At 39.2% G+C, this 25,953-nt stretch overlaps 1 protein-coding gene across 1 annotated transcript in view; it reads right to left on the bottom strand.

Moving 5' to 3' along the window:
* Positions 1–3,393: 3,393 nt before the first annotated feature.
* BTC (betacellulin) overlaps positions 3,394–25,953 on the bottom strand; it is a 42,016-nt gene continuing 19,456 nt past the window's right edge. The window contains exons 2-6 of the mRNA XM_036853163.1: positions 20,951–21,049; positions 13,940–14,057; positions 8,528–8,674; positions 6,646–6,756; positions 3,394–5,206 (exon numbers count right to left, since the gene is read on the bottom strand). Coding sequence (XP_036709058.1) covers positions 6,648–6,756; positions 8,528–8,674; positions 13,940–14,057; positions 20,951–21,049 — 473 coding nt within the window. The 3' untranslated portion in view covers positions 3,394–5,206; positions 6,646–6,647. The remainder of the gene's footprint in view (positions 5,207–6,645; positions 6,757–8,527; positions 8,675–13,939; positions 14,058–20,950; positions 21,050–25,953) is intronic.

Here is a 25,953-nt window from a genome sequence, read left to right as displayed (position 1 = left end):
AGGAGGAAGGGAATAAACACAAGCGTGGTGTGGGGATAGTCTCTGAGGACCCTAGCTAAATTCTAGCCATTTCCACTGCTTGCCTTCATACTCCAAGGGTGTCTTGTCTCCTCTCTCCATCTCTCTCATCCTTCTGCACCCTGCCTTCTACCCCTGTCACTGCAGTGAAGCGGAAGAGAGAGGCTGGCAGGCTTGCAAGGAAGCCATGTGCCAAAGCCACCATCGCCACCTGGACGTCAGCTCCACAGATCTAGAAACACTACTTTCCCACATCACATGCCTCCAATTCTCTGTCTCTCTGTCCGGAGGCTTTCTCCAACATAGCAGAGGATTTCTCTACCTGTGAGCAGGACAACCCAAAAGTATAGGGCATTTAACCCTCAACCAATGAGGGGCAGATGTCTGTAAATAGAAAGTCCATCTTGACACAAGCCTTGGTGGAACACTTCTGAGGGGCATTCCACATGGTTCCTCAGTGGATCCAAGTGGGATTAATCCCATTGTCCACAGCAGTAATTCTCTCACTAACATGCCCTTCTGGAGCTTCTCATGCTTCTCTCCCTCATTTTCCCCTCTTGCTCACTTGTATATCCTGGAACTATTTCCCAAATAAATAGCTGTTCCCATGTGCTCATCTCAAAGTCTGCTTTCACGTGAAGGGAAAATAAAACACTAGGGTATCCCTATCTTGACATTAGCTTTCTGTGAAATAGTATTAATAATTCAATTCAATTAATAGTAATAATTATAATATTAATAATTAAAGCCAAAGAAAGTTGATGTTTTTGAGGGTTGCCACTGCCCCCGACGCCTCATTCTGAGTTCCATCAGGGAAACGGAACCTCCCTGGGTTTCCGTGTAGAAGGGTTCTTACTAAAACCCAGCATATGACAAATCGTCATCCAGCTTGGATCACAGAGCTTCAAAATATTTTATTATTCTGCACACACCTCACAAGAATAATTACACTTTCTGTAGCAAGCAACACTGAGTTCTGTGTTTGTGAAGAATTCTGTTTCCTTGACTTCTTTTAAATAAGCTGAAGAAAGAGATAAAGGAAAACACCTACTGAAGTACCTCTGTTGTGCTTTTTTTCTGGTAACTTAAACCTGAGTAAGTATAAGAAAAAAAATGGAGGAAAATGTCTTTAAAAATATGTTTGGCTAACATTTCTTTTATAATACAAGTACTGACTGTAATTGTTGCTTAAACATTCCTAGGTATCCACATTTTGAAATTTCCAATAGCATAAACATAATTTATCTCTTGGAATTAACTGCTGATACAGTTTTTGGAGTTGTATCGTTTATTTAGTTTCCTAATGTAGAACTTCAGAGTACTTCAGACACCAATAGCCGACAGGTCCTGAGGACGAGTGAGCTTACAGAAGTGTCAACTAGATGTTATTATAAGATACACATTCTCAGGGTCCAGTAACACTAGCAAACAGACAAGAATAGACTATTCGCACGTTATGTTCCGGCATCAACGCTCAGCTGCCAAAGTTGGTCACATGGGATCAGGTTTTCTTTGAAGAAAAAAATGCCTTGAAGCATAGAAAATTCTTTGAAGAAGAACAGATGCCCAAATATAGCACCCATATTCATCAACCATAACAAAAAAATGTATAAACCAAGATTCCTACACCAAAGAAACAGAGTTATACTCTTTTTTGCTGACAGTCATTATTAAAATATGTAAATTATTTGGCGGTCAAAAGAAATCTGCTCTTCCTACCATATACTGAGTTCTGTGAACGCTCATCTTGAGTTTTATGCTGCAAGACAGTGGTATAGGTTGAAAGTCTAATGACTATGTCCTTTGGATAACATAAATTCTTGAATAAGCCTTGTTTTAAATTCAATGCTATGAAAGATTATATCCACTACAACATAAGCTGGTGACCAAGAGGTCACTATTTGTCCACTGATGAGGTCCCAGAACTAAGGTACTTGGCACTTAGTAGGTACTTAATAAATATTTTTGAATGAATGAATGACAGCAATGCCCCAATATATTTAAGCTCTCATAATAGAGTATTGCAAAATATACTAAAACGAAGGTCTCATTAAGGCCATAGTTTGGTCTTAAAACCATGAGCGCTGAAATATGTCCTGGACTTCCTTTACAGAATTTTGCACAGACCGAGGCCTTATCCAAATAGCAAGTTATGTGACCCAGAACAATTTACTCTACTCTCTATGTAACCTGCCTACTGCATGGGCAATAATACAGAGTGGAAAATGTAAAGCCCAAATAATCCACTTCAGGAAAGAAAAGAAAAGCTCTCCTCCATCTCAGCCCATCGCTTAAGAATATAACAGTATTGGAATCAGGAACACCTCACCTCACAGCTCATATGCCCATATATTTTACCCTGTCATGCACAGGACATTCCGGAACAAGGTACGAAGCCTTGATTCCATCCCTTTTCACATTCCCTTGTAGCAACACCCACTAGCCCCTCCACTGCTAGAGCTTTCCAAGAAATTCTGTAGAATTTGACAGGGATCCAAGAAATACCTGGCTTTACCCAGGATTTGGGCAGAGACCTTTCTTTCTCAGAGCCAGTCATCGGATGTAATTTCCTTCAGGAGCCTTCCCTGATTTCTTGTAAGCTGGCTAAGTCACCCTCCTCTCTGAGATCTTAACATAATGTTTCATAAAGGATGCCATTTCTGCTTTAAGAAACTGTTGTCCACAACCTCGTGATGCACCAGAGTTGGTCAGGATCTTGGTTCCAGGTTACAGAAATCCAAATAGAACTAGCTTAAGCCAAATGAGGAATTTATTATAAAGATACTAACAGGTCTCATGGAGGCTGCACACAGGAATGGAATGAATCTAAACTTTGAGAATGCACGGGATATGAACTCAGATTACCGGGAAACTCACCTCTCACCTCTGTTCTTCTCTCACCAGCTTCTTTTGCTTTTCTGGTCCACACGGAGCAAAATATGACTGCCAATAGTGTCAAAATGCACGTCTGTATACCCCATGAACCCAAAGAAGAGTAACTTTGTTTCAAGTTCCCAGTTTCCCTGGGAATGACTCCAATTGGCCCAATTTCATCAAGTGCCCGCCTTAGACCAACCAAACGCAGCTGGAGGTGGGAGCTGAGGTTAGAAAATATGGCCAGGCTGTTGGGCAGACAGTCTCATAGGTGTCTACCACACACTTCCAAATTCTTTAGTTTCGAAGGAAAACACGTGGTCAGAGTAGACTATTTCAAACGTATTAATGATAGTTGCTATAATATATAAGTTTTTTTAAGGCAATAATGTTCAAATTTATTTCTATTAATAATTCATGGTAACAATAGAAAATTCCTAAGTAAACATATCTGCTTTGTTTTAAAAATAAATTTATTTTATTACATGATAATACTGACAGTTTACATAAACAAGGTCATTTAACGTATGCAAAACAATTATAAAATACATTTTGAAAAGATACGAAAATCTCTGAAGTACTTTCTTGGTAGTTCGGTCTACCAAATTTCAAGAGACACCATTAATATTTTAGCATCAAAAGAAAATTCCCAAGCTTGAATTGTCTTGAGAGAATCCACTGGTCAACTAACCTCTTTGTTTCAAGCACTCTTAGTATCAATGAAGACTGAGAAAGAGAAAGAGCATGAAGGAGCTCAGAGCAGGCTTTTGAAAATAAAGTGTATCCAACACGGATTGGTTGAAACTGATCCTATTTCAAGAATGGTCACTCTCAGGAGAAAAAATGGATTTAGAAAATTATCCATTGTTTCAGTTAGCTCTCATTGATATTTGAGCTATTTCTGTGTTATACATAAGCACAGCCTCAGTCTCACTTGAAACATGACATGTGATAAAAGGTAATATACAACTTCACCTTTTCTCTGAATTCTCTGATTCACTTTGGGTATGGAGTCTACACTGCAAAGTAAAATTTACAAAGATTCTGGAAAAGCTGCTTTGCTGACAGGCACAACAGCCAAAGTGTAGCAATTTGAGGACATCTCATCAGTTTTTATAAATGATCCACCCAGCCGATGTAGGAAGTTCCATATTCTATGGAATATTGGGTCAATGTGCATTCTGCTTTTTCAGGTTTAAAAAGAATCTTTATTAACTGTAATCTGGAGTTGAAGGAGCATTTGGCAAGATGATCCCAAGTAATAGATGACTATGGTCATAATTTGATTGCACCAAAATTCACCTGAGAGCAATCACGGGTACTGTTTTCTTAGAAGAACAAATGAGGATATGGTCACAGTCAGTGTCTGCTTGGGCTCTGCTGTACTGTCACTGACCATTTACCCCGGGATACATAGCCTCTTCCAGTGCTATTATCTATCCTTTAGCAAGCATAGACACTTACCTGGGGCTTAAAGACTGTCAGACATTTACTTCCCATCTCTGCTCATTACCTTAGCTATAGGGCAAATCTGTTTGCTTTAGAAATGTAAGAATGTATGCATATCACTGAGAATTTATAAAGGAGCAAAGAAGCATAATGAAAGTCAAGACTACGGAAAGCATGATGGTAACAATAACATATATCCAGGACTCTGCATTCTGAGTTTCTGCAGGAAAATGCACCAGTGTCTCAGAGTCATGGCAAAACACAGTTTAGTGTGAAGTCTTGGGTTATATTGTGAGTTAGGTTGCAACAACTCCAATGAAAAAAAATGATGGTTAACAGCACAAACTTTGAACTTGGGTAAATCTTGGTTCCAGTTTCAGCTCTACCTATTCCTAACTGTAAAACTGGATTAGATTATTTAACTTCTTAGGGCTTGTTTCTATACATGAGAAATGAGGATCATAGATTCTTCAAAGAATTAAGGAAATAATGTATTTCAAACTCTTAGCACATAGTAAGTTTTGGATAAATGGTAGCTTTATTATTAATTCAATTCCTCAGATCTAAACTCCTTCCTACTCTTCTTTTTTGTTTGACTAGTAATCCCGGTGACAAAACTTAAGTGGAAGTTTATTAAAATTTCCCTTCTTAACTGGGTGCTTTTCCCAAATACTATATAATAATAAAATTACTTATTATTATTATAAAAACAATAGTAAACGACACAAATTAACATTACAAACAAAAAGTAAATACATTATTTAAAATTCATTTTGCTAGCTGTTTTCCTGAGACACAGTCTGTCCATTTTCAAATGAGTAAGGTATTTTGTAGCTTGCCACCAGCCTGGAGGTACCTTCATAGACTGCAGGAAAAAGGAAAAAAAGAGCAAGCCATTGAAAAGAAATGTACTACGTAATTACAAAAAATATCTAGAGCCAGCATTTTTGTTTTCAACTCATTCGTGTCATTCTGGTAATAAGTTAGGAGAATATTATAATTTCTTGATAAGCATTTACTATACCCTATTAATCTGCTGGGAGTTCCTGGGAAAGGAGATTCTTTGTACTGTGGGGCGAGCTATAGCAAGTCACCTTTCTCGCTTGCTGGATGGGAACAAGAAAGCATGTGGCCTTGATTGCTACTGGCCTCTTCTATGACCTAAGAGGAATTAGCCAAAGATGAAGCCAACTCTTCAACTGGTGAACAGAAAGACAGAAATAATTGTTCTGTGCATGGGAACTCTGGTACCAGCAAGTGTGAATACTACCTTCCCTCTGGACTGCCGGTGCATGCGAGCCAATACATTTCCTTTATTTTAAACCAGTTTGGCTGTGCTTGATGCCTTACAGACGAAACTACCCTGTCTGACTGAGCTACTTATGCTCCGTCTGCCCCCCTGAGTCTTCCTCTGCTCTGCTCCGCGCTCCGGGGGGGGGGGGGCTGACCTACAGATTGCATCACAAGGGCTCCCTTGCCCTCTGGATTATCACTGAGTTTGGCTAGTGGGAGGCACCTGCCAAAGATCTGAAGGCAAGAGGAGAGAAGGTTTGGGGGCATTTTTCTCCACTTCCTGCCTCCTTCATCGTTTAGGTGCCGGCTGTGGCTATTTCCATCCACAGCTACAGCTCCTGCCTGCTGGGGTCTTCCAGCACAGCCAGATTCTCAATGCCAAGGTAACTCTTCCCCAGCATTACAGCCTCCTGCAATTGCCAGACTCTGGGAGCCTCAACGTTCCTAAGGGTGCCCTCATCCCTGCCCTCCCAGCCCCTTCATCGAAATGTCTTTATTGGATCATCCGAGAGGATTCGTGATTCCTGCTGGAATCCCAAATGACAGAATATTTAAAAGAGCTTAGAACAGTGCTTGGCATGTGGTAAATGCTCAATAAATGCAGTTATTAAAATATTGCTTTTGCTATTTCCTTTCAGTGTGAGATGTCTAAACTAAAATTCTTCTTTCTTGTGATATATTGGAAAAATATATCAAATATCTTATAATATTTTATAAGAATATAAAATAACGACCACAGCCATGCAGAACTAGAAAGCAGACTGATCTTAGTACATTAGAAAAAGTATAGAAAAGTCCACACTCTATCTCTGTGGTAGAGTGGCATCCAAAAGAAAGATATGAGAAAGTCTTTTATCTGGCTTCAGATTCTATGAAAAAAAAATGTTAATTTATTTTTAGATGTTTTTAAACATAATCAAATTCCAAACAATGATTTACTTGATGCAGTTAAGCCCTACTTCACCAGGTAAATGTCACGTGTTCCCCATCTACCAAGTTTATCACACTTACCATTAAGCAATACTAGTCTCTTGAATGTCATCATTTATAGGAGTTATATCTTTATCCAGGGTTTCCATTTCTTCTTCCTTCTTTATTCTTTCTCGATGTTTCCGAAGAGGACTTGGAAAACAAAGTGTTAGAAATTAGTGTGGTCCTATTAGTTAATGCAATCACAAAATTAATCAAGAGAGCCTATGATCTTATTTCTAGACTGTGAAAAATGTATAGGTTCCTTTTTTAAAAAAAAAAAAATTAGGTTCTCTCTTTATCCATCCCTTTCTCTAGGCTCACATGATAGCCACAATAACATCAGTGTGGATAGGGTGTAGTTATAGGTACATAGGAAGAATATGGTACCTAATTGTTGATAGATCTTGGTGAGCGCAAGAAAATCTTTCAGGCCAAGTCATTTTACAAAATAGACTGATAAGCATTATTTAATGTGTAAATAAGAAATAGTACAAAATGTAAACAGACATAAGAAAACCAAGAGAGTGAGGGTAGCCTCTGGATATGTTAATTAAGTTTCTAGATATACTAATTAAGAAGTGTGTTAGATATTCTGGGCTGCAGTCCAGTTTTCTTAAAGTAAAATTAATGTAATAAAATAGGGCATTTCCCAGCTCTGCCCCAAACTTGGCCTTATGAAAACTCTTTTTTGCCATAAAGTAGGTAAACTCTTAAAAAATACCTTTCAATTTTATAGCTAGGAGGAATCCTACAGATTATTTGGTTTAATCCTCCGTCTTACAGAAAATAAAATTAAAGTTTAAAGAGGTTAAGAAACTTGTCCAAGGTCTCAAAGATGTTTAATGACAGAGCTGGGACAAAAATCACTCTAGACTGCCGATAGCTATGCTAATGCCTTTCTACCCAGAATGTTGTAAAGAAAGGAATCATGCCACACCCTCCTCTAATCAGTACCACAGCCCGAGGGTAAATGTAACAATTTAGGAGGCTTCTCAAGACAAGAAGGTAGCATTTTAGAAAATGCCTTTTTAGCATGCTCTGTGGGAGTCCTGGCCTGATAAAAAATTTGATGAGTTTCCAAAACTAACGTAAGAATTATACCAAGCCATTCTGTCTCAGAGAAAAAACAAGGTTTTTCTTAATTACCAAGGATGAGGTATATAATGAAAAGTAAAGACAGGAGAAAGAGTGCAGTCATCTTTCATAAATAAAATTCATTATTTTAATGTGACCAAGAAAAAAATATTTTTGTTTGTTTCCATCTTTCAAAGTTGTTGTGTCATGGTACAGTTTAAGAAAATAAAAGTATTGTTTAACCTATTAATAAACCCACATAAAATATGATGGACTTTAGGACTAAATAATGGACTTCTTAAATTGAGATATAACTGATATATAGCGTTGTATTCATTTCAGGTATGACCTGATATTTGGTTATATTACAAAACGATCACCACAATAAATTTAGTTAACATCCATCACCACACATAGTTACAAAAGTTTTCTTTCTTGTGATGAGAATTTTAAGATCTCCTCCCTAAGCAACTCTCAAATATACAATACTATATTATTAACTATAGTCACCATTAGTACATTACATCCCCAGGGCCTATTTATCTTACAACTAGAAGTCTGTACATTTGGGTCACCTTCATTCATTTTGACCACCTTCTTTTTTTTTAATTAGGAGATTTATAAAAATTTTATTTTAAATTACAATAATTATGCTCAGAAAATGACAAAAATTATATGTCCTGTGTTTATTATAAATGCTTCTAAATAAATGATGGCAAACTGTGAAAAGTGATTTAAATCAAAGCAAAAAGGAAAGAGAAAAGGTAGGAAAGAGGGAAGGAAGGAAAGAAGATAGGAAAGATAAAAGTTTTCAGATTCCCTTAAAATTAAATTTAAAAGTACTTACTGACAGCATGTGCAGACACCGACCACCAAAATGATAAAAATTACCATAACTGCTATCAAACAAATCACCAAAATCTGCCCTCTATCTCCTCTTAGGTAAAACAAGTCAACTCTCTCACATCTTGCCCCAGCGTAGCCTTCATCACAACTGTAAAAGTGAAACAAGAAGAGAGCAACAAGGTCAAAAGTGAAAGACTTTTAAGAATCTTTACTGTTTCCTTTTTGAAGAAACTAACACTGTATTCATTACTTGGAATTAATAAAGGGTGTAGCTCCTTAAAAAATGTTAAGTTGTACAACCACTGTGTTCATGAGAAATTTCATTCTTCGCTGAAAACCTGTCATCCCTTGAACATCATTAATAATATGCCTAATATCAGTAAACAGGGATGATAAAAATTTACTAAGATCTGTCTTGAAAGGAAGGGGGTGATAAAATTCCCTACACAGCACTCCCAAGTGTTTAAATACCCCCGGGACAGGGAATTCAAAAAGCCCCAGGATTTCCCATTTCATCATAGGACAATACAAAGCGTTTCAGTGTGCCCAAATTCTCCTATTATAAATTATTTTTAAAGTATATGGTTTTATATGATCAAACATGGAACACATAGAAAACTCCATAAATGTTATTCTACAGGATTTCTCTCCCCCCAAGCCCTAGCCCCTGGCCTCTCTTTTTAACTTCCATGCATCCGTTCTGGTTCTACTGCTTTCAGGAGTAACAGCTAGGTAACACTCTTCCCTTCACCACCTCCCCAACTGCATCCCCTCAAAATACAATAGGTCTCACCCTCTCCAGTTCCTTTATCTGACCCTCTGAGGCCACATATTCAGAACTGTACACCATTCCCTCCACTATCCTCTAAATGCCCCTTTTTCCTATGGCCCTAGTAAAGTGCCGTGACCAGAAATCAACAGACTCTCCAAATGGCACTATTTCCCCTCTCATTCTTCCAACTCCATCAAACAGTCCTGAATTCACCTCAACTTAGCAGATGACCCACGTCTGAAGGTGCAGATATAGAGCCATTTGACCAAGCCGAGATTTGTCCAAGCAACACTCAACCCCCTAAAACTCAGTGATTTAGGGACCATCCATAGTATTCTCTGAATTGTGTAAGATGCGTAAAAGATGACTAAGAAGTTTGTCTGAGGCTATTTTAAAACCAAAATTATATGTTGTAACATCAACACCTTTGCACTAACAAATATTCTCCCTTTTTCTTCTCCTCAGACTCATTCAAAACACAAAGAGATACTGGTCATATACATAATTATTGAAATCTCAGAAAGATGAAGCTCTACTTCTTACAAAGATTCCTGTGCAACCTCATTTTTTGTTGTGTTTGTTTGTTTGTTTGTTTTACGAAAGGATCTATTGCCAGGCCACTCGAGAGTTTATGTTTGATAAGAGCTAAGGCAGTTAATTCCCACAAAGCTTTATTTCTCAAGTAAGGAGATCCCTTACTGGTAATATTGTAGCTGATACAATGCTTAAAAAAAAAAGCCTCGCTCAGTTACAACCATCAATTGAAAGGTGAGGCTCAGTGCAAGCAAAGGAGAAAAAACACCTAATGCCATCTATTGCAAAATGACCCCAGGATGTATGAGGGAAAATTGCTTCCTGCAAGATAGCTAAGCTCTTCATTGCAAGGTCAAAATAACAGGAAGAGAGCTTAGAAATATCTTGAAATATCAAAAATCTTTTGCACATGGGACTGGAACTGGGGGGGGGGGAAATCACTTTTAATTGCATGTGTGGGAGGGAGGTCTTTAGTTTTGTTTTGTTTTTTTTAAGGTTATAATTAAAATCTACAAATAGAGTATCTTCCAGTTAGCAGAAATGTTTCTCTAACAAATTTACTAAATACAGCATTTTTAAACAATAACTGTGCCCATAAAATACATAGCAATTACTTGCTGCTCTTTTAGAAAGTTTTTCTAATTATAAGCTCTGGGTTCAGTTGCTCACCCATGCTCTACATGAATTTCTCAGTAAGCAGTCCTTCCTGTAAGTTATAACCCAATGAAGCCATGTAGCTGGTCAGACCCTTACACAGCCAGTTACAGTGGCTCTCATATTGTTTCACTGCTCATCAAATTAATAACATATCAGCTGATGGTCATTTCAATGGGAGAGGAAGAGGCAAAGGGTGAAAGATGCTAGTAGATGTTTAATAAATGCTGAGCATGTGAATAAATGAGTTTTTATTTAATAAACATCTTATAAATTAAAATTAAAAATAACATTTAAAGATGCTATGACCCTTGAAGACTCTGAAAAATCAGGATTTGGGATCGCTGTTCGGAAATAATCACCAGACACTGTTCTAAGAGATGTGTAAGTATTACCTCAATTGATCCTTATAACAACCTTTGAAGTAGGTGCTATTATTAACCCCATTTGACAGGTGGAGAAACTGAGGTAAAGAAAATAAGTGAGTGGGGTTGGATTCAAATGCAGGAAGTCTGGCTCCCCAGTTCATGCACCCACTCACATGTAACACTGCCATGTAAATAAATCAAAGTTATGTACCTGGAAACAAACCATCTCCATTCCAAGAAAATACCGAGAAGACTAAGAAGGGACTTGAGTTATTTGAAACACACTTTGGTTTTTTATGTAAAGACAGGAGTCCACAAACTCCTATGATGCCAAGCAAAAGGAGATATTTCTGGTTTCCCCAGATAGCGTAATCACCAGTGACAAGACAGCTTTGCTTGATCTGTGCTACGTCAAGTCACCTAAAAGGTCAGGCCTAGGATGTATACCTCCCATTCACTTGAATGGTACAATTTATGGAACATTTACCCTGTGCTGGGTATCACAATAAGTATTTTTGCCTGATGTATTATTTTGCTTAATTTTCAACACTTGAAAGGAAGATGTTATCTTCTTTTATAGATGATAAAACACTCAGGGGCTTCCCTGGTGGCGCAGTGGTTAAGAATCCACCTGCCAATGCAGGGGACACGGGTTCGAGCCCTGGTCCGGGAAGATCCTACATGCCGTGGACCAACTAAGCCCGTGCACCACAACTACAGAGCCTGCGCTCTAGAGCCTGCGTGCCACAACCACTGAGCCCGCATGCTACAATTACTGAAGCCCGTGCGCCTAGAGCCCGTGCTCGGCAACAAGAGAAGCCACCACAATGAGAAGCCCGCGCACCGCAACAAAGTGTAGCCCCGGCTCGCAGCATCTAGAGAAAGCCCGTACGCAGGAACCAAGACCCAACGCGGCCAAAAATAAATGTAAATAAAATAAATTTATTTTAAAAAAAAACACACTCAGGAAAGGTGACTGACCCATTGTTAATGCTGCTTATAACTGGCGGAAACAAAATCTTGACTTAGGCGTGTCTTACTCCAAAACCTGAGTCCTGATTCGTGTGCTCTTCCTCCTCCCCTTGATTTTTGTATCATTCCACCACTAAGAAGGGGTTCCTGGTTCAGATTAAGGTCTTGGTTTCGACATCTAGCACAGCACTAGATGAACCATGACAGAGGGACTTGTTCATTTATTCATCAGACATTTCTTGCGTACCTAGTAAATTCTAGGCACTGTGCTTGGCACTGGAATATGAAAATGAATAAGCCATCATCCCTGGCCTCTAGGAGCTCACAGCCACAGAAGGGCTGTCCAGAGAACTCAGCAGTGATGCTCCAGGGAAAAAAGCTTTCGTAGAAGTGTGACTGAATCACAGAGGAAGGACATCGAACCCAAATCAACGCAGGGGTCCAGGAGGCGCTGATGTTTGAGTTGTATCTTAAAGTGTCAGTAAGAATAAACTTTCCAGACTATGAGAAGAGCTTGTCTAATAAGCCATGCAAAGGAATGGAGGATTATGGAGGAACATTGGGGAATAGTGGTGAGAGACATGGCTAGAAAGTCAAGCCAGGACCAGAGGAGCTAGGGAGAAAATGGGTTTTAACCTCTGACTGAGGGGGACAGGCTGTGTATTGATCTCAGGCAGGTAGATTACACCCTGTGGTTTTCATTCTAGAAGGCAGCAATATTAAAGAACAGTACATCTGCAGACATAAGGACCAGTTAAAGAAATGTACTGGGTTAAAGGGCATTAATCTTTTAAAAATTCATTATATTCTCCCAAGTCAGTGAGCAATTAAATGAATTTTTTAAAAGAATCAACTCCTGGACTTCCCTGGTAGTGCAGTGGTTAAGAATCTGCCTGCCAATGCAGGGGACATAGGTTCGAGCCCTGGTCTGGGAAGATCCCACATGCCGTGGAGCAACTAAGCCCTGCACCACAACTACTGAGCCTGTGCGCCTAGAGCCCGTGCTCTGCAACAAGAGAAGCCATGGCAGTGAGGAGCCCGCGCACCACAACGAAGAGTAGCCCCCGCTCGCCACAACTAGACAAAGCCCGCATGCAGCAACAAAGACCCAATGCAGCCAAAGATAAATAAATACATTTCTAAAAAAACAAAAATCAGCTCTATCTTTCCCAACACACGCACAAGCACATTTTCCTTATTTCCTTACATTAGTTTTTTTTCTTATTCCCCTCGAAGTATTATCTGTGTATATTGATTTTTTAATCAAATTTAATTATAATCAAACTTTGAAGAAGTCCATGACTCTTCAGTGTTCCACTACATCAGGGCTTGGAATCACTGTTCTGAGATACTTATGAAAAAAAAAAAAAGAATACTGGGGCAATTACACAGAAGAACATCAGCATTCTATGACTTTAGGTCAAAAATATACTTAAGAAATCATCTTGCTCCTCTACGAGGTAGGGTCTCAGACAGCACTTTAGAGAGACATCTTTAGAAGAAAATAAATATTTAAGATATGCAAAAAATTTGTTTGTGCCTGAGTAAAATTAAACTTGGACTCAATCTACCAAGAGTTGGAAAGAGAACTTTCCTCCCAGTTCCCTGCTGTACTAAACAGGCTTTGTGAATCTCGAAAAATAGGGCTGATTTCCATGCACTTAATTGACACCTGCGAAAGTAGCTTGTAATTTGGCAGAAATTCCTTCACATTTACATTCACTACGAACCACCTAACACATGCCAGAAGACTGTGTTTGCGTTCGAGTGCAATAAACCCCTGGGAGTTTATTTGAGCTGAAAAGCATCCTTAACACTGGACAGAAACAGTTTTGCTTGCGCAAGGCAGCAGAAGACGCAGCCCTGCCTGGAAGGCGATCTGGACTCTTCACGCGCTCATATTTCAGCAGGAAAGTGTGCGTCAGTTTCTCCATAAGTAGCTGTCCAACGGGGCCCCTAAACAAGTGGTGCAGGGAGGGGAGGGGGTAGGACCAGGGGGAACTGCATCCCGACAGATGGCTGGATTAGCTCAGACTTTCCAGTCCTGTCACCGCCCCCCACAAACCGGCACCAGTCTGTACCCCTTTGCTTGTCGGCTCAGCGCTTCACTTACACGCAGGAGGGCGTCTGCTCGGCCACCACGAAGCGACATCTCCCTTTAATGCAGTAATGCTTGTACTGCTTGGGGCACCGGGAGAAGTGGCCTCTTCGCTTTGGTTGTGTGGTCGTAGCTGAAGAATGAGAAGTGATTCAATAAATCAACTCACTTTAAATACACATTTGTACGTACAATCCTATTCCTACCTGTGCTGCCAGTTTTTCTGTGGAATATACTCCAATCTCTCATTTCTCCTTCTCCCCACACTGGCATATGTCAGACTTTTGTGACCCGAAACTAGCCCTAGAGATTGGCTAATGGGGATTGTGACAGGAACGTTTCATATTTTAACTAAGATATCTGTCCAAACTACCTCTCAGAAACGTTGGTGTTGTTTAAAGGGTAAAGCATAATTGTGGTAAGAGAGGAGGCTCTTCTTTCCGTGAAGATTGTCAGAGACATGGGGCTGATGGCATTGAAGAGAGAGAAGGGTTTTTTCCTTTCTTTTTCTTTTTTTAACTTAAACACAGCACTTAGTGCCAGATGCTGGTCTATATGCTTTATAGAGACAGTCATCCCTCGGTATCTGAGGGGGATCGGTTCCAGGACCCCAGGTGACAGCAAAATCCGCAGATGCTCAAGTCCCTTGTATTAAATGGCATTTACAGTCGGTCCTCGGTATCCCCCAGTTGGGATCCGTGGTTGGTTGAATCTGCGGATGCAGAACCCGCAGATTCGGAGGGAGGGCTGTATTTACTCATTTCATACTCAAAAGAGGCTTGTGAGGGAAGCACTGTTCTAAGGGCTATTTATGGATGAGCAAAGCACAACTCAAAGAGGCTAAATCACTTTCCCAGATCATGCAGCTAATATGTGGCAGAACTGGGGCTCAAACCCGGGCAGTCCTGTCCCAGAGTCCATGCTCCTGCCTGCTCCACTCTGGTGCTCTGTCAGGCAGGTAGCTGTCATCTGCTCTCAGCCTGCGGCACCCAGAAGTCCTGCTTCTCTGAATGGGAGATTATCCCTCTCGTCTGACCCCTGGAGGGTTTCTCTTGCCCTGAAGGAGGAAAACACTGTAAGCTTCATATCCAGGATTTCACTCCTACACTGACATCCTTGTCTTACCTTTTAGAATCTTAATTGCCTGATTTTTCAAAGTGGGAGCCAGGGGGTGTAATGTGGAGCGATTTCTCCATCGTTTACATGTAGAAAATTTCAAGAAACAAGGATTGTCAAGAGAAACAGGAAAGAAATACTAACTAGCTGTTCCATGTGTTGATTCACAACAGACACCTGCCCACACCCAGAAGAAACTGCTAACTAACCAGCTCCAGCCCAGGGTCGGCCTTTCCATAGTCATGGTATGACCGACAGCTTGCAGGACTCAGACACCTGTGGAACCAGAAAGCCTACAGTGGTCACTTCAGAGGGCATTTCACACTAGGCTTGATATGGCACCTGGCACCCCAATGACATTACACAATCCCTTTATAAATAGCAGTGACTACTAAACTTCTTAATTAATATTATGAAATGAGTATATATATATATATATATATATACACATATACATATACATATATAAAAAAATTGCCCAGGGTCACCGGAGAGGAGAATTGCAAAGGACTCTGGATGATCTATACACAGCAAATTTCTGTGATGCCAGGTCACAGAGTTTCGGAGGGTGACAGAATATTTTTGAGGCACTGGCTGACCTGGTTTTGGTTGGTGACTTGATTACCAGCCATGCTGACTTCCTGTATGTGCCAGACATTTGCTCCCATGCATGCCAATCAATGGGACTCTTATTGAAATTTCTTCCAGAAATAACTGCAAAATGTCTCAAAGGCAAAGATCTGTGTATTTTGGCAAATAAATTGATCGAATGAAGGTCAGCTTCCATCCATCAAGTACTTCCTCTTTCCATAGCCCTGTAGTAGGCATTGGAAAACATCAAAGAAATAAGGGCTATCCTATCTAACTATCTACATTGGTACAATAGAACAAATTTAAGTCAATAAAAAGCAACAAATGAGTAAAAACAACCATAGTAACCATGGAAACATGGAAACACTGGAAAAAATACTGGCTTAGGAGGAAGGAAATTAGTGTTTCATTTTCAGCTCTGCCTTTCCTGAGCCCTATGGGTCCAGGCAAGCTAATTAAGCTGTCTGAGCCTCAGTTTCATCATCTGGAAATTGAAGATGATAACATCTACCTTAAAGGGTTGTTGAGAGGCTCAAATAAAAAATACATGTGGAAATTCCTAGCAAAGTACCTGGGACAATAAAGTCCTCGGTAAATGAGTTGATCCTAGAATCTTGAAAATCTTGACAATTCGAAGAGAAATCTTGTGCCAGTACAAAGAGGGCTTATCTAATTAAAGAAAATTTCTAGGAAATGTAGACTTTTTTAGGAGGAGGTGAGCAAGCAGCTGAGTTGTGGAGAAGGTCAAGAGCAAAAGCCCGGAGTCGGGAATATGCCAGCCTTAAGGCGGAGGTGGGTGGTAGATTTAATGGCTATGGAAGAGACCTGAAGGAGAGAAGCCAAGGATGGCTGTGAGTGGAAGTCAGAGACCACAAATGTCAGTGGGCTGAAGTGTTTACCCTTGAAATACAAGGTGGGAGAGAGCTGAAGAAGGTTCTTATGGATTAAATTACATGAAATATGTAAAAACTAAACTGTGAAGTATTTTATCAATGTATTAGACAGGAAAGTGCAGAATGGATTAAAGTAAGATGCCAAGGGGGAAAAGAGGAATCCAAGGCATATCCGAGCCATGCAGACATACAGACATACATGACATAGGCCTGGGGCAGGGAAATGGAGGGCAAGGAGATGAATTTAAGAATAGATAATCAACAAGGACCTACTGTATAGCACAGGGAACTCTACTCAATACTCTGTAATAGGCTGTATGGGAAAAGGATCTGAAAAAGAATAGATATATGTATAACTGAATCACTTTGCTATACAACTGAAACTAACACAACACTGTAAATCAACTATACTCCCATAAAGAAACAGTAAGACTTACTGACAGATCTCTTTGCTCCAGAAAGGTCTTTTCTACTTTGCAAAGCACACCTGACTTTAAATATAAGCCATATGGCTCTGTATCCTGAACTTTACTAATTCCTCTGGCTGTCACGCCCCTTTAAACATAGCCAGTCTTTTAATAAACACCATACAGAGCAAGATACCAGAGAGCGCCTTAACCAGCAGCTGCTGGATGCAGTGATTTGATCAGCCATGGTTCATCCAAGCAACACAAATCCATGCCAGGGAAATGTTTGCCAGGCCCTGTTTTGATTGCTCACAGAGTTCTCTCCTTTGCAAATAGGCATGCCCTTAAATATTCCCAGCATTATGTGGATTTAAAAACCCTTCCATGCCACCAAGCAGAAAATGTCCTGTGATTTCTCTCTGGAACTTTAAAACCTGGAAGAAAAATTAATCACACATACAGCGTCCCCCCCCCCAAAAAAACCCAAATGGGATCCTCTCTCTTTCTCATGGTAATCAGAAGGCTTATCAGCATTCCCCCTTTTGAAATGCACCTAAAATTCCAGTTGCTTTCATCTAATATTCATCAAGGTCACATTATCTGAAAATTGAATAGCTGTGAAGTCTAACATTTTCTGATTATTATGAGACCTGATGACATAGGGCAAGGGATGGCAAAATCTACCCTTCCATTCCAGAGATGTTTACCAAGAAAAAGGAAAAGTTAATCTTATGACAAAAGAATGATTAGTCCCATGTATTGTGTTTCTCTTTTGAGAAGTAAATGGTATGGTCTTGAAAATGTAACAGCCGTGAAGATTTCCCTGATACTGGGGGTGGTGGAACTTAACCGATCTTTTTCCCTTCCACCTTACTCTTTTCCAACCCACATTCCTCAAACCAAAACCTTCCTCTGGGAGTGAGTTTGTCCCACAAAATTGCTGGAGAATATTACATGTACCAGAGGACCAGATGGCAACACAATCTTATAAGCAGATGGGCACCACAGGTAACATACCGTAAACTCTTCATGACACTGTATTTCAAAGATTCTACAACCAATTAAATAAGAAACCACCAGGGCTACTGCAGGTCAGTGATGTCAAAATTTGATTCTAAGAGTTAGTAAAAGGGATCAGGAAAAAGAATAGCTTACACTGATAGTATGGGCAGATAGATAGGAAGTGGTCACCTTCTTCGGGTCATATGAATAATTAGATGACATGTGATGGATTCCCTTGGGTCAAACTAAAGTGGAGGAATACAGCAGACACCCAAATAACCTAGTTTAAATATGGAATTTTCCTCAGTTTGATGGATGCTTTGATTGAACAGTGTGATTCCTTAGTCTTTCTGTACATGATTCTTAACCTCAAGCCAAAACAGGCTTTGTGATGCCTTTGTGATTAAAACTCTTCACAATTGATACATTAGGTTTACTTTTCAGAAAACCTTCCCTTATTTACTCCAATAATGCTCATGAAAAATCTATTTAATGATTTTGCAAATGATATTAATATCAGCAAATCTGAAATCAACTCTAAGGGTAATATACAATTACTATGACAATGCATTTTTGGTAAATCTCATTACAATGTTTATAACCTCTTGTATCTCTACCTTTAGTTAGATACATAGTTCAATCTCTGTGTAAGAGATTTAAAAAGGGATACTAAATTTTGAGATAGAAGTCCCACAAGTGTTACCAAGGAGAGACAGGAAGGAAAACAAATACCTATAAATTCATCTTCTCACACAGATATCTGACCTAAAAAATAGGGGGAACAACCAGTGCACAGAAGAGTTCAAGTGGTCACAGCAGAGTCTGGAGAAAGGTTGCCTCCTATTCTATGACGTACAGCCTGAGGCTTTAATATTCTAAGCATCTTCCCAATAAGAGTTTCTTCATTTTACAACCTTCTTAAGCCAAGAGGGGAGGAAGAAAGTTTTATATTTTTTAAGTTAATTTTCCTTCTTATCTTGCCAACTATCTCTGTGGGACAGGGGAATGTAAATTCATGATGCTCTTGAAAAAGTGCAAAATTGGAAAATTTATTGTAATTGAGGATTCCCATTTGTCTTACATTCAATGCTGTTTCCTGTAAAAATGTGAACTGGTCTGTTTCTCCAGGAAAAGAAAAATAAATCTCACAGATGTACTTATTACCCTCCTGGGCTACTAGGATATGCTTACACGGGGGGGGGCAATCAGGTCTGATCAGCATGTCTTTTAACCAGAAGGACTGTGCCAACCATTTCTGAGCTTACAGGAGTGAACCTTCACTTAGAGCTGCCCTTTTCATTCCAGCCCTTTAAAGGAAGAAAAAAGAATCCAGTGTTGAGATTTGAGTGTATTTCATGTATCTAAAATTATTCATGGCTAGGAGACAAAGAAGAATCGACAGGGAAAAAATTGTATTTCCTTTTGTTTTTCAAGAGTGCATGTGGGAAAAAAAAAAAAAAAAGAATGCATGGGATACCTCCTTTGCTCATTCTCCCCTGCTGGTTTGACCTCAGCTCCCCTCACCTCTAAATTTTGCAATGCATTGAGGCTCAATGCTTTCTCATCTCTTCTCCTCTCTCCTCTTAAAGTTTCAGTTCTGTAAGATAAATAATTTCTAGAGATCTACTATACAACATCAGATGCCATAATTAATAATATTGTACTGTACACTTAAAATTTTGTGAAAAGGGCGGATCCTACATTAAATGTTTTTACTACAATAAAAGAATTTAAAAATACATTTAGGAGGAGGATGAGGAAGATTTTTTAACACTGTCAATCATCAGGTTATGGAATAATCTCCCAAAGGAAATGTGAAAATGCTGTCATTTAAGACATTTGAAACCAGACTGAAGAAAAGCACACAAACACATAAAGTTGGCTTTGTCCTTCTCACTACATGGGTGACAGGACCCGCACAAGCATGACCTAAGACAGCGATGCCAGACCACCCGCTAGCGGGAGGGAAAAAAAGATGAAGGTTGGGCTGGAACTGATGACTCACATCAGGATGACTTGCTCAGCGTGTTCCTGGCTCAGTTACAACATTCCCAGGGTGCTAGGAAAGGAGCACTTACACCACATCACCATACTCCCAGCTCAGAGAAGTTTCCAGGGAATACAAGAGGCTCTTCTCCACTCTGCCCTACTTTTGCAATTGGCCTGTGTTGTGTTTTGTTTTGTTTTAAAATAAGAAACAGCTCCTGTAGAACACCAGACCATGCAATTTATAAAGGAGAGACAGACCTTAGACCAGGAGTCAGCCAACTATGGCCCAAAAGCCAAATCTGGCCCACAGCCTGTTTCTCTAAATAAAGTTTTATTGGAAGACATCCAAGGCCATTCATTTGCATAGGTCTATGGCTGCTTTATAGTTCAGTGGCAGAGCAGAATTGTTGCAACAAAGACCGTATGACCCACAAAACCTAAATTCTTATTATCTGACTCTTTACTAAGGCTGATCCCTGCCTCAGACTACTAACTTTGAGAATACTAATTCAGGAATCTCCAAGGTAAAATATGTTTTAAAATTGTTGCCTTCTTCCCTTCTTTTAAGTTATAAAATAGAAAAAAAAATTTTTTTAATTTGAATAGAATATGCCAGCTTTCTATGAATCTAGTCCAAGACATCACATGCTAGAAGCTGAAGCACACACACATCTACGATGCCCAAAATAGTATAATGATGAAGAATGGAAGCACTAGAATGAGAAAGACCTGAGCGTGAATCCTAGATTTGTGATATATCAGCTGTGTGACCTTTGGCAAGTTACGTATTCTTTCTAGCTTCACCTTGAAATAAAGTAAAAAATATTATCCAGCTCATAGGGTTCTTGCAAGGAGTGAGTGAATTACTGTATGTAAAGCCCAGAACCTGGTACATTAACATGTGCTCAAAAAACTACCGAGTTTTATGATTACTGTATTATCAACAACTTAAAATTTAGGGGGGGGTCAAGTTTCTGAGGTTGAATATAAGGCTGATAAAAACAAATGCATCTCTTGTTATGCATTACCTGGGCAGTTTTCTCCACGATCTCCACAGAGAGGGCCATCATTTTCAGGACTCCTGGTTGAATTCCCATCTGCCACAACACAGTGGAGGATCGCTAGACCTTCAATTTTAAAACAGAACCAAAACAAACATGAAAACTTGTTCAGTGAAAATGTGCTCAATGTGAAAGATTCTATCAAAGTCATGACAATTTATGAAAATAACAAGCCTGTGGCTCCCATTTCCAAGTCATTCTCCCACAGCAAGGGAGGGCTACACAGGCCAGCGTGGCTCATTTTTTAAGCTCAGGGCTCAAGACAGAATTTTCAAGCCAGCATCACTTACATCCTGTGTAGCAATGTATTTTCTCCATGCCACACGGACCCAGTGTTTTTCAGGTATAAACTGTTGAGTGTGCTTCTTTCTGGGGAGATGCGAACTAGATATTCAATTCATAGGAATTATTTAAAAATTTCAAATTCCTCCAGCTAAGTACCTGTGTCTCTGACAAGGACAGGCTTCACAGAAAGGCATGGGGAAGAGAGGAACGCTGTGTTGAGGTTAGGACAGCTTAGAATACAAAGTGTAGTCCTTGCGTGGGTCCTGATTCAAACAAAGCAACAGTAAAAATCACTTATGAGATAATTAAGGAAATCTGACATTGTCTGGACATTAGAGAATATTAAGAAATTGTTATAGTTTCAAGTGTGATAATGATATTGTGGTTTGGATATAAAAAACAGAGTCCATATCTCTTAGAGATATGTATTTAAGTACTTATTAAGGAAATTAATGTATCTCTGATTTGCTTTAAAATAATGCAACCAGGGAAGAGGGCTGTGAGGTAGTATGGGAAAGGCATAGATGAAACAAGATTGACCACATATTGGTAACTGTTGAAGCCGGGTGGTAGGTATATCAAGGGTCACTCTGTTGCTCTCTCTGCTTTTATATATATATTTTTAAATATCTATAATAAGAAGTTGGAGAGGGGAGGGCAGTGGAGGAGAGGTAAGACGGCTTGGTAGTTAATTTTTCCTGAGTTCACAACCTGCTTTTGCCACTTTACAGCCATGCACATTGGGCAAGTTTTATAACCTCTCAGTTTCCTCATCAGCAAAGTGGATATGATTATTATCTCTTCTTCAGAGCATTGTGAGGATTCATCCAGTTAAGTGTGCAAAGCACTTAATACAGTGCTGGCACATAATCGATGTTCAATTAAATTCTCATTATTATGTAACTGGTAGGAACAGAGTAACTTGCCCACTGGTTGTATTGACATTTATACATCTAGCCAAGGTTCTAAACTATACATGTCCTCCAGTACAATTCAGTTCAACAAATATCCACGAGCACCCAGAAACACACAGGTGGATAGGACATGCTCTGCCCTCAAACTGCTCCAAAGCTACTAAGGCAGGTAATCAGCCAACCAAGTAACCAAAACACAAAGTGAGAGTATTGTACCAGAGAACAATAGTATCCAGAAAGGTCAAAGGCCAAAAGGTCTTCAAAAAGAGTCTTTCAAAACAGAAATTCTTTTCTGTCTCTATTGAATTAGAAAAAAATTTTTTTTTAAAAAGAGGTGGTAACTAGCGTTGGAAACAGTGAAGAGAAATAGAAACTCATATCCATTGGGGATGGGTAAATTAGTATTACATTTCTGGAGGACAATTTAGCACTATGCGTGCTAAAAGCTAAAAGCTTAAAATTGTACATGCACTTAAATCCAGTAATTTCATTTCTAGTACTTTTTCCTAAGGAAATAATTTAACATACATAAAAAGATTTCACTACAAAACTTCTCCATGTGACATTGGTTATAAAAAATTAGTAATTACCTTAATATCTAACAATAGAGAATTGATTAAATATATGGAGTACTTCCATGCAATAAAATGCTATTCAGCCGTAAAAAATGATTTTCAAACATTTCAAAATATTCCTCAGTAAGAGAAGCAGGCTACAGAATGGTGATGTAGTGGGATCCGAGTGTTTGCATCTGTTTGTGATAAGTATAAAAATATCCATACCGATAAATAGCCAAAAAAGTTGGGTAAGTAAGTAGGTAGAGAGTTGCCCACAATGGTTAGAAGAAGACTTTTTCCTTAATTTTCTTTATTTGTACTTTCTTATTTTTCTACCTGAATATTCTGTTTGTTGCAACAAGAAAAAAGGAGTAGCTCAAAATTTAAAAAAAGAACAACAATTTGGCCACCAAATTTCCAGATTTTTCCTATCTTTTATCCCAACACCTGGACCCCTGCTTTCACACTTAGAACAAACCAGAAACAATCATTTATGACTTCTCAAGCACAGGAATTGTATATTAATCAGTCTGGTAATTCTGGAATCTAACACAGAATACAATGGATATTCAACAAATGTTGAAAGATTGACCAATCTTAGGTCAATCTATAAACAAACAAACAAACTAAACAATCAATTTCTAGTGGAAAATTTTAACCATCTTCTTTTTTACTATAAAAACAGGTTTAAATCATTTTAAAATTCCCATACATGGGCTTTCTTCATGGGCAGATTCAAGAGGCATTAATTCTGCAGTTGATCTGTTCTGATGATGGAAATTGAAAAATAAACTAAATCTCATAGAGATTCAACATCTGCAAACTGAGGATGACAATATCTCTGCCTCAGGGGTATTGTAAAACCTAAGTTGAGTAACATAAGAAACGGCACACACAGGGCTTGGCACGTAGTATACAATTTTTAGTCTTCTACTCCTTCCCACTATCGCTTATGATTTAACACATCATTCTTTATTTCCACGTAACAGAGGAAGTCCTGATTCCATTGAAACCCTGCCCGGCCCTCTGAACATTCCGGCAGGCTGAGCCCAGGCTCTCTTCTGCTAAGGCTTACTCCACATGCTGGCATCAGCTGGCAAAGGAATTCCACTGGGTAGAGCCCCTGCAGAGGACCCCTTGCAGTAGAGACATTCTCAGGCCAACCAGACACCAAGCTCAAGGCTCTGGGACAGGGTACACAGTTCCTCCTACTCCCACCTAATAATCTTCATCAGCTGGTGGTCATGAACCAAATCGAGCTTGAGCCTGAAGGACCATTTACTTAGTCTGCATAGTTTTTAAAAATTGAATCATGACCGTTCATATCAAGCCTGGATTTTCCTGCTTCTATTTAAAAAGCAGAAGGTCTGGCAACACAGATCTGAAACACCTTCATGGCAACAGCTGGCTACAGCCTAGTAGCATGTGACCCCTTGAAATGCCACAGACCCCATCAGGCTTGCTGCGTTCATTTATTTTAACTGCGTAGACCCTGACAGGCATTTGAGTGAGTGATCTGTATGGAGCGACTCAGAAATCGGAGAAATGCTCACAAAACCATCCACCCAATATTGAAGGTTGCTTCAAAGACAAAGGCCACTCCTGTTCCATCCGTAATTCAACAGATATTTATTAAACATTTTGTGTTTGGCACTGGTGCACAACACTGAAGGTTCAAAGATAACATATTATCACTAACCTCAAGGAGCTCGTATTTTGGCAAGGAAGATAGACACACAAATCTATAAGGTATAGTGTGATGAGTACAAAAGAGATAATACAGGAATAACACAGAGTGGAGAGTCAACTCTGCCTAGCAGCAAAGACTCACTGAGAAGACGGGAATTATGGTGAGTTTTTAATGAGTAATAAATGATTTTTTAAAACATCAATTAATAACTTCTAGAAAATGAAAATTGTGTAAACAAGATAACATAATTATAGTACATTATTTGTTTCAGCAGTGGACAATATTTATATGGTAATAATAATGTAAATACTGATAATTTAACAAAATTTGTCATAAAATCAGGACCAGTAATTAGCCAACACAGACCATGTGGGGAATGTGGCTGTGATTAATCATAATCTGTGCTGTGCTAGTTCTTAAGTGTTTTGAGTATCACCCCTATAGTAACTATACTAGAATTAGAAGAGAATCTCAATAGGTAAAAGTCTAAACCTGACAAGTCAAGAAATAGCATTATAAGCATACTGTTTAGCAATACAGAGATAAACACAGAAGAGGCACCTTAAGGAGTCAAAAGTGGTTGATTCTAGGCAGGTGAAGAGGCAGGAAGGCAGGTACAAACATCTGCTATTCATCATTCTAAACTTTTTAGTACTATTCGATTTTTTTAAATCTGTATATATTTATTACTTTATTAAAAACAAAATTAATTTTTAAGAAAAGGATAAATAAAATTGTAATGAACCAGGGCATTCTAAATAAGAGGGACAACTTATAAAAAGACATAGCATGAATAACTTGTCTAGTTCGCTTGGAGGGTGATTGGGGCTTGTGATGGAAGAGGAGACTGGAGGGCTGGTAGGTCACAAATGGCCTAAGAGCCACGTTAGTTACTTTGAGTTCTGTTATGTCGCTAAAATGGGGTCATTGAAAAGTTTTAAGTGAGAAGCAACATGATCATCTTCTTTTCTTTCAGTTTGAAAAGGTTGCTTTAATACAAATACAGGTGATTCAGACATACTTAAATGAGGTGATGGCACACAAATCTGTACGGAGAAGAAGAAATGAATGCGAGAGATATTCACAAAGTGAAATACAAAAAACGACTTGGTGACTAATGGGCTAGAGTGGGAGATAAGGAAAAGGGAGTCTAGGATGACTCCGGAGTTTGTAACTAGAGTGAATGTCTGGATTGTGGTACCAATCACAAATATAAGGTATACAAGAAGACAGACAGGTTGAGGATTACTGTAGACTGAATTTCTTGTTGAAACCTAACCCCTAATGGGATGTGACGGGCCTTTGGGAGGTGATTAGGTTGTGAGGGCGGAGACCTCGTGTATGGGATCAGAACCCTTGTAAAAGACACCTCACAGAGCTCCCTTGCCCCTTCTGCCATGTGAGGACACAGCAGAAAGATGGCTGTCAAAAAAAAAAAAAAAGAAAGAAAAATGGCTGTCTATGAACCAGGAAGCAGGCTCTCACCAGACATTGAAAATCTACTAGAGCCCTTCATCTGGAACT

This window comes from Balaenoptera musculus, chromosome 5 (genome assembly GCF_009873245.2).
Source record: "Balaenoptera musculus isolate JJ_BM4_2016_0621 chromosome 5, mBalMus1.pri.v3, whole genome shotgun sequence".
Taxonomy (NCBI): Eukaryota; Metazoa; Chordata; class Mammalia; order Artiodactyla; family Balaenopteridae; genus Balaenoptera; species Balaenoptera musculus.
The sequence above is the reverse complement of the archived record's forward strand: the minus strand, read 5'-3'. Positions and strand labels throughout refer to the sequence as shown.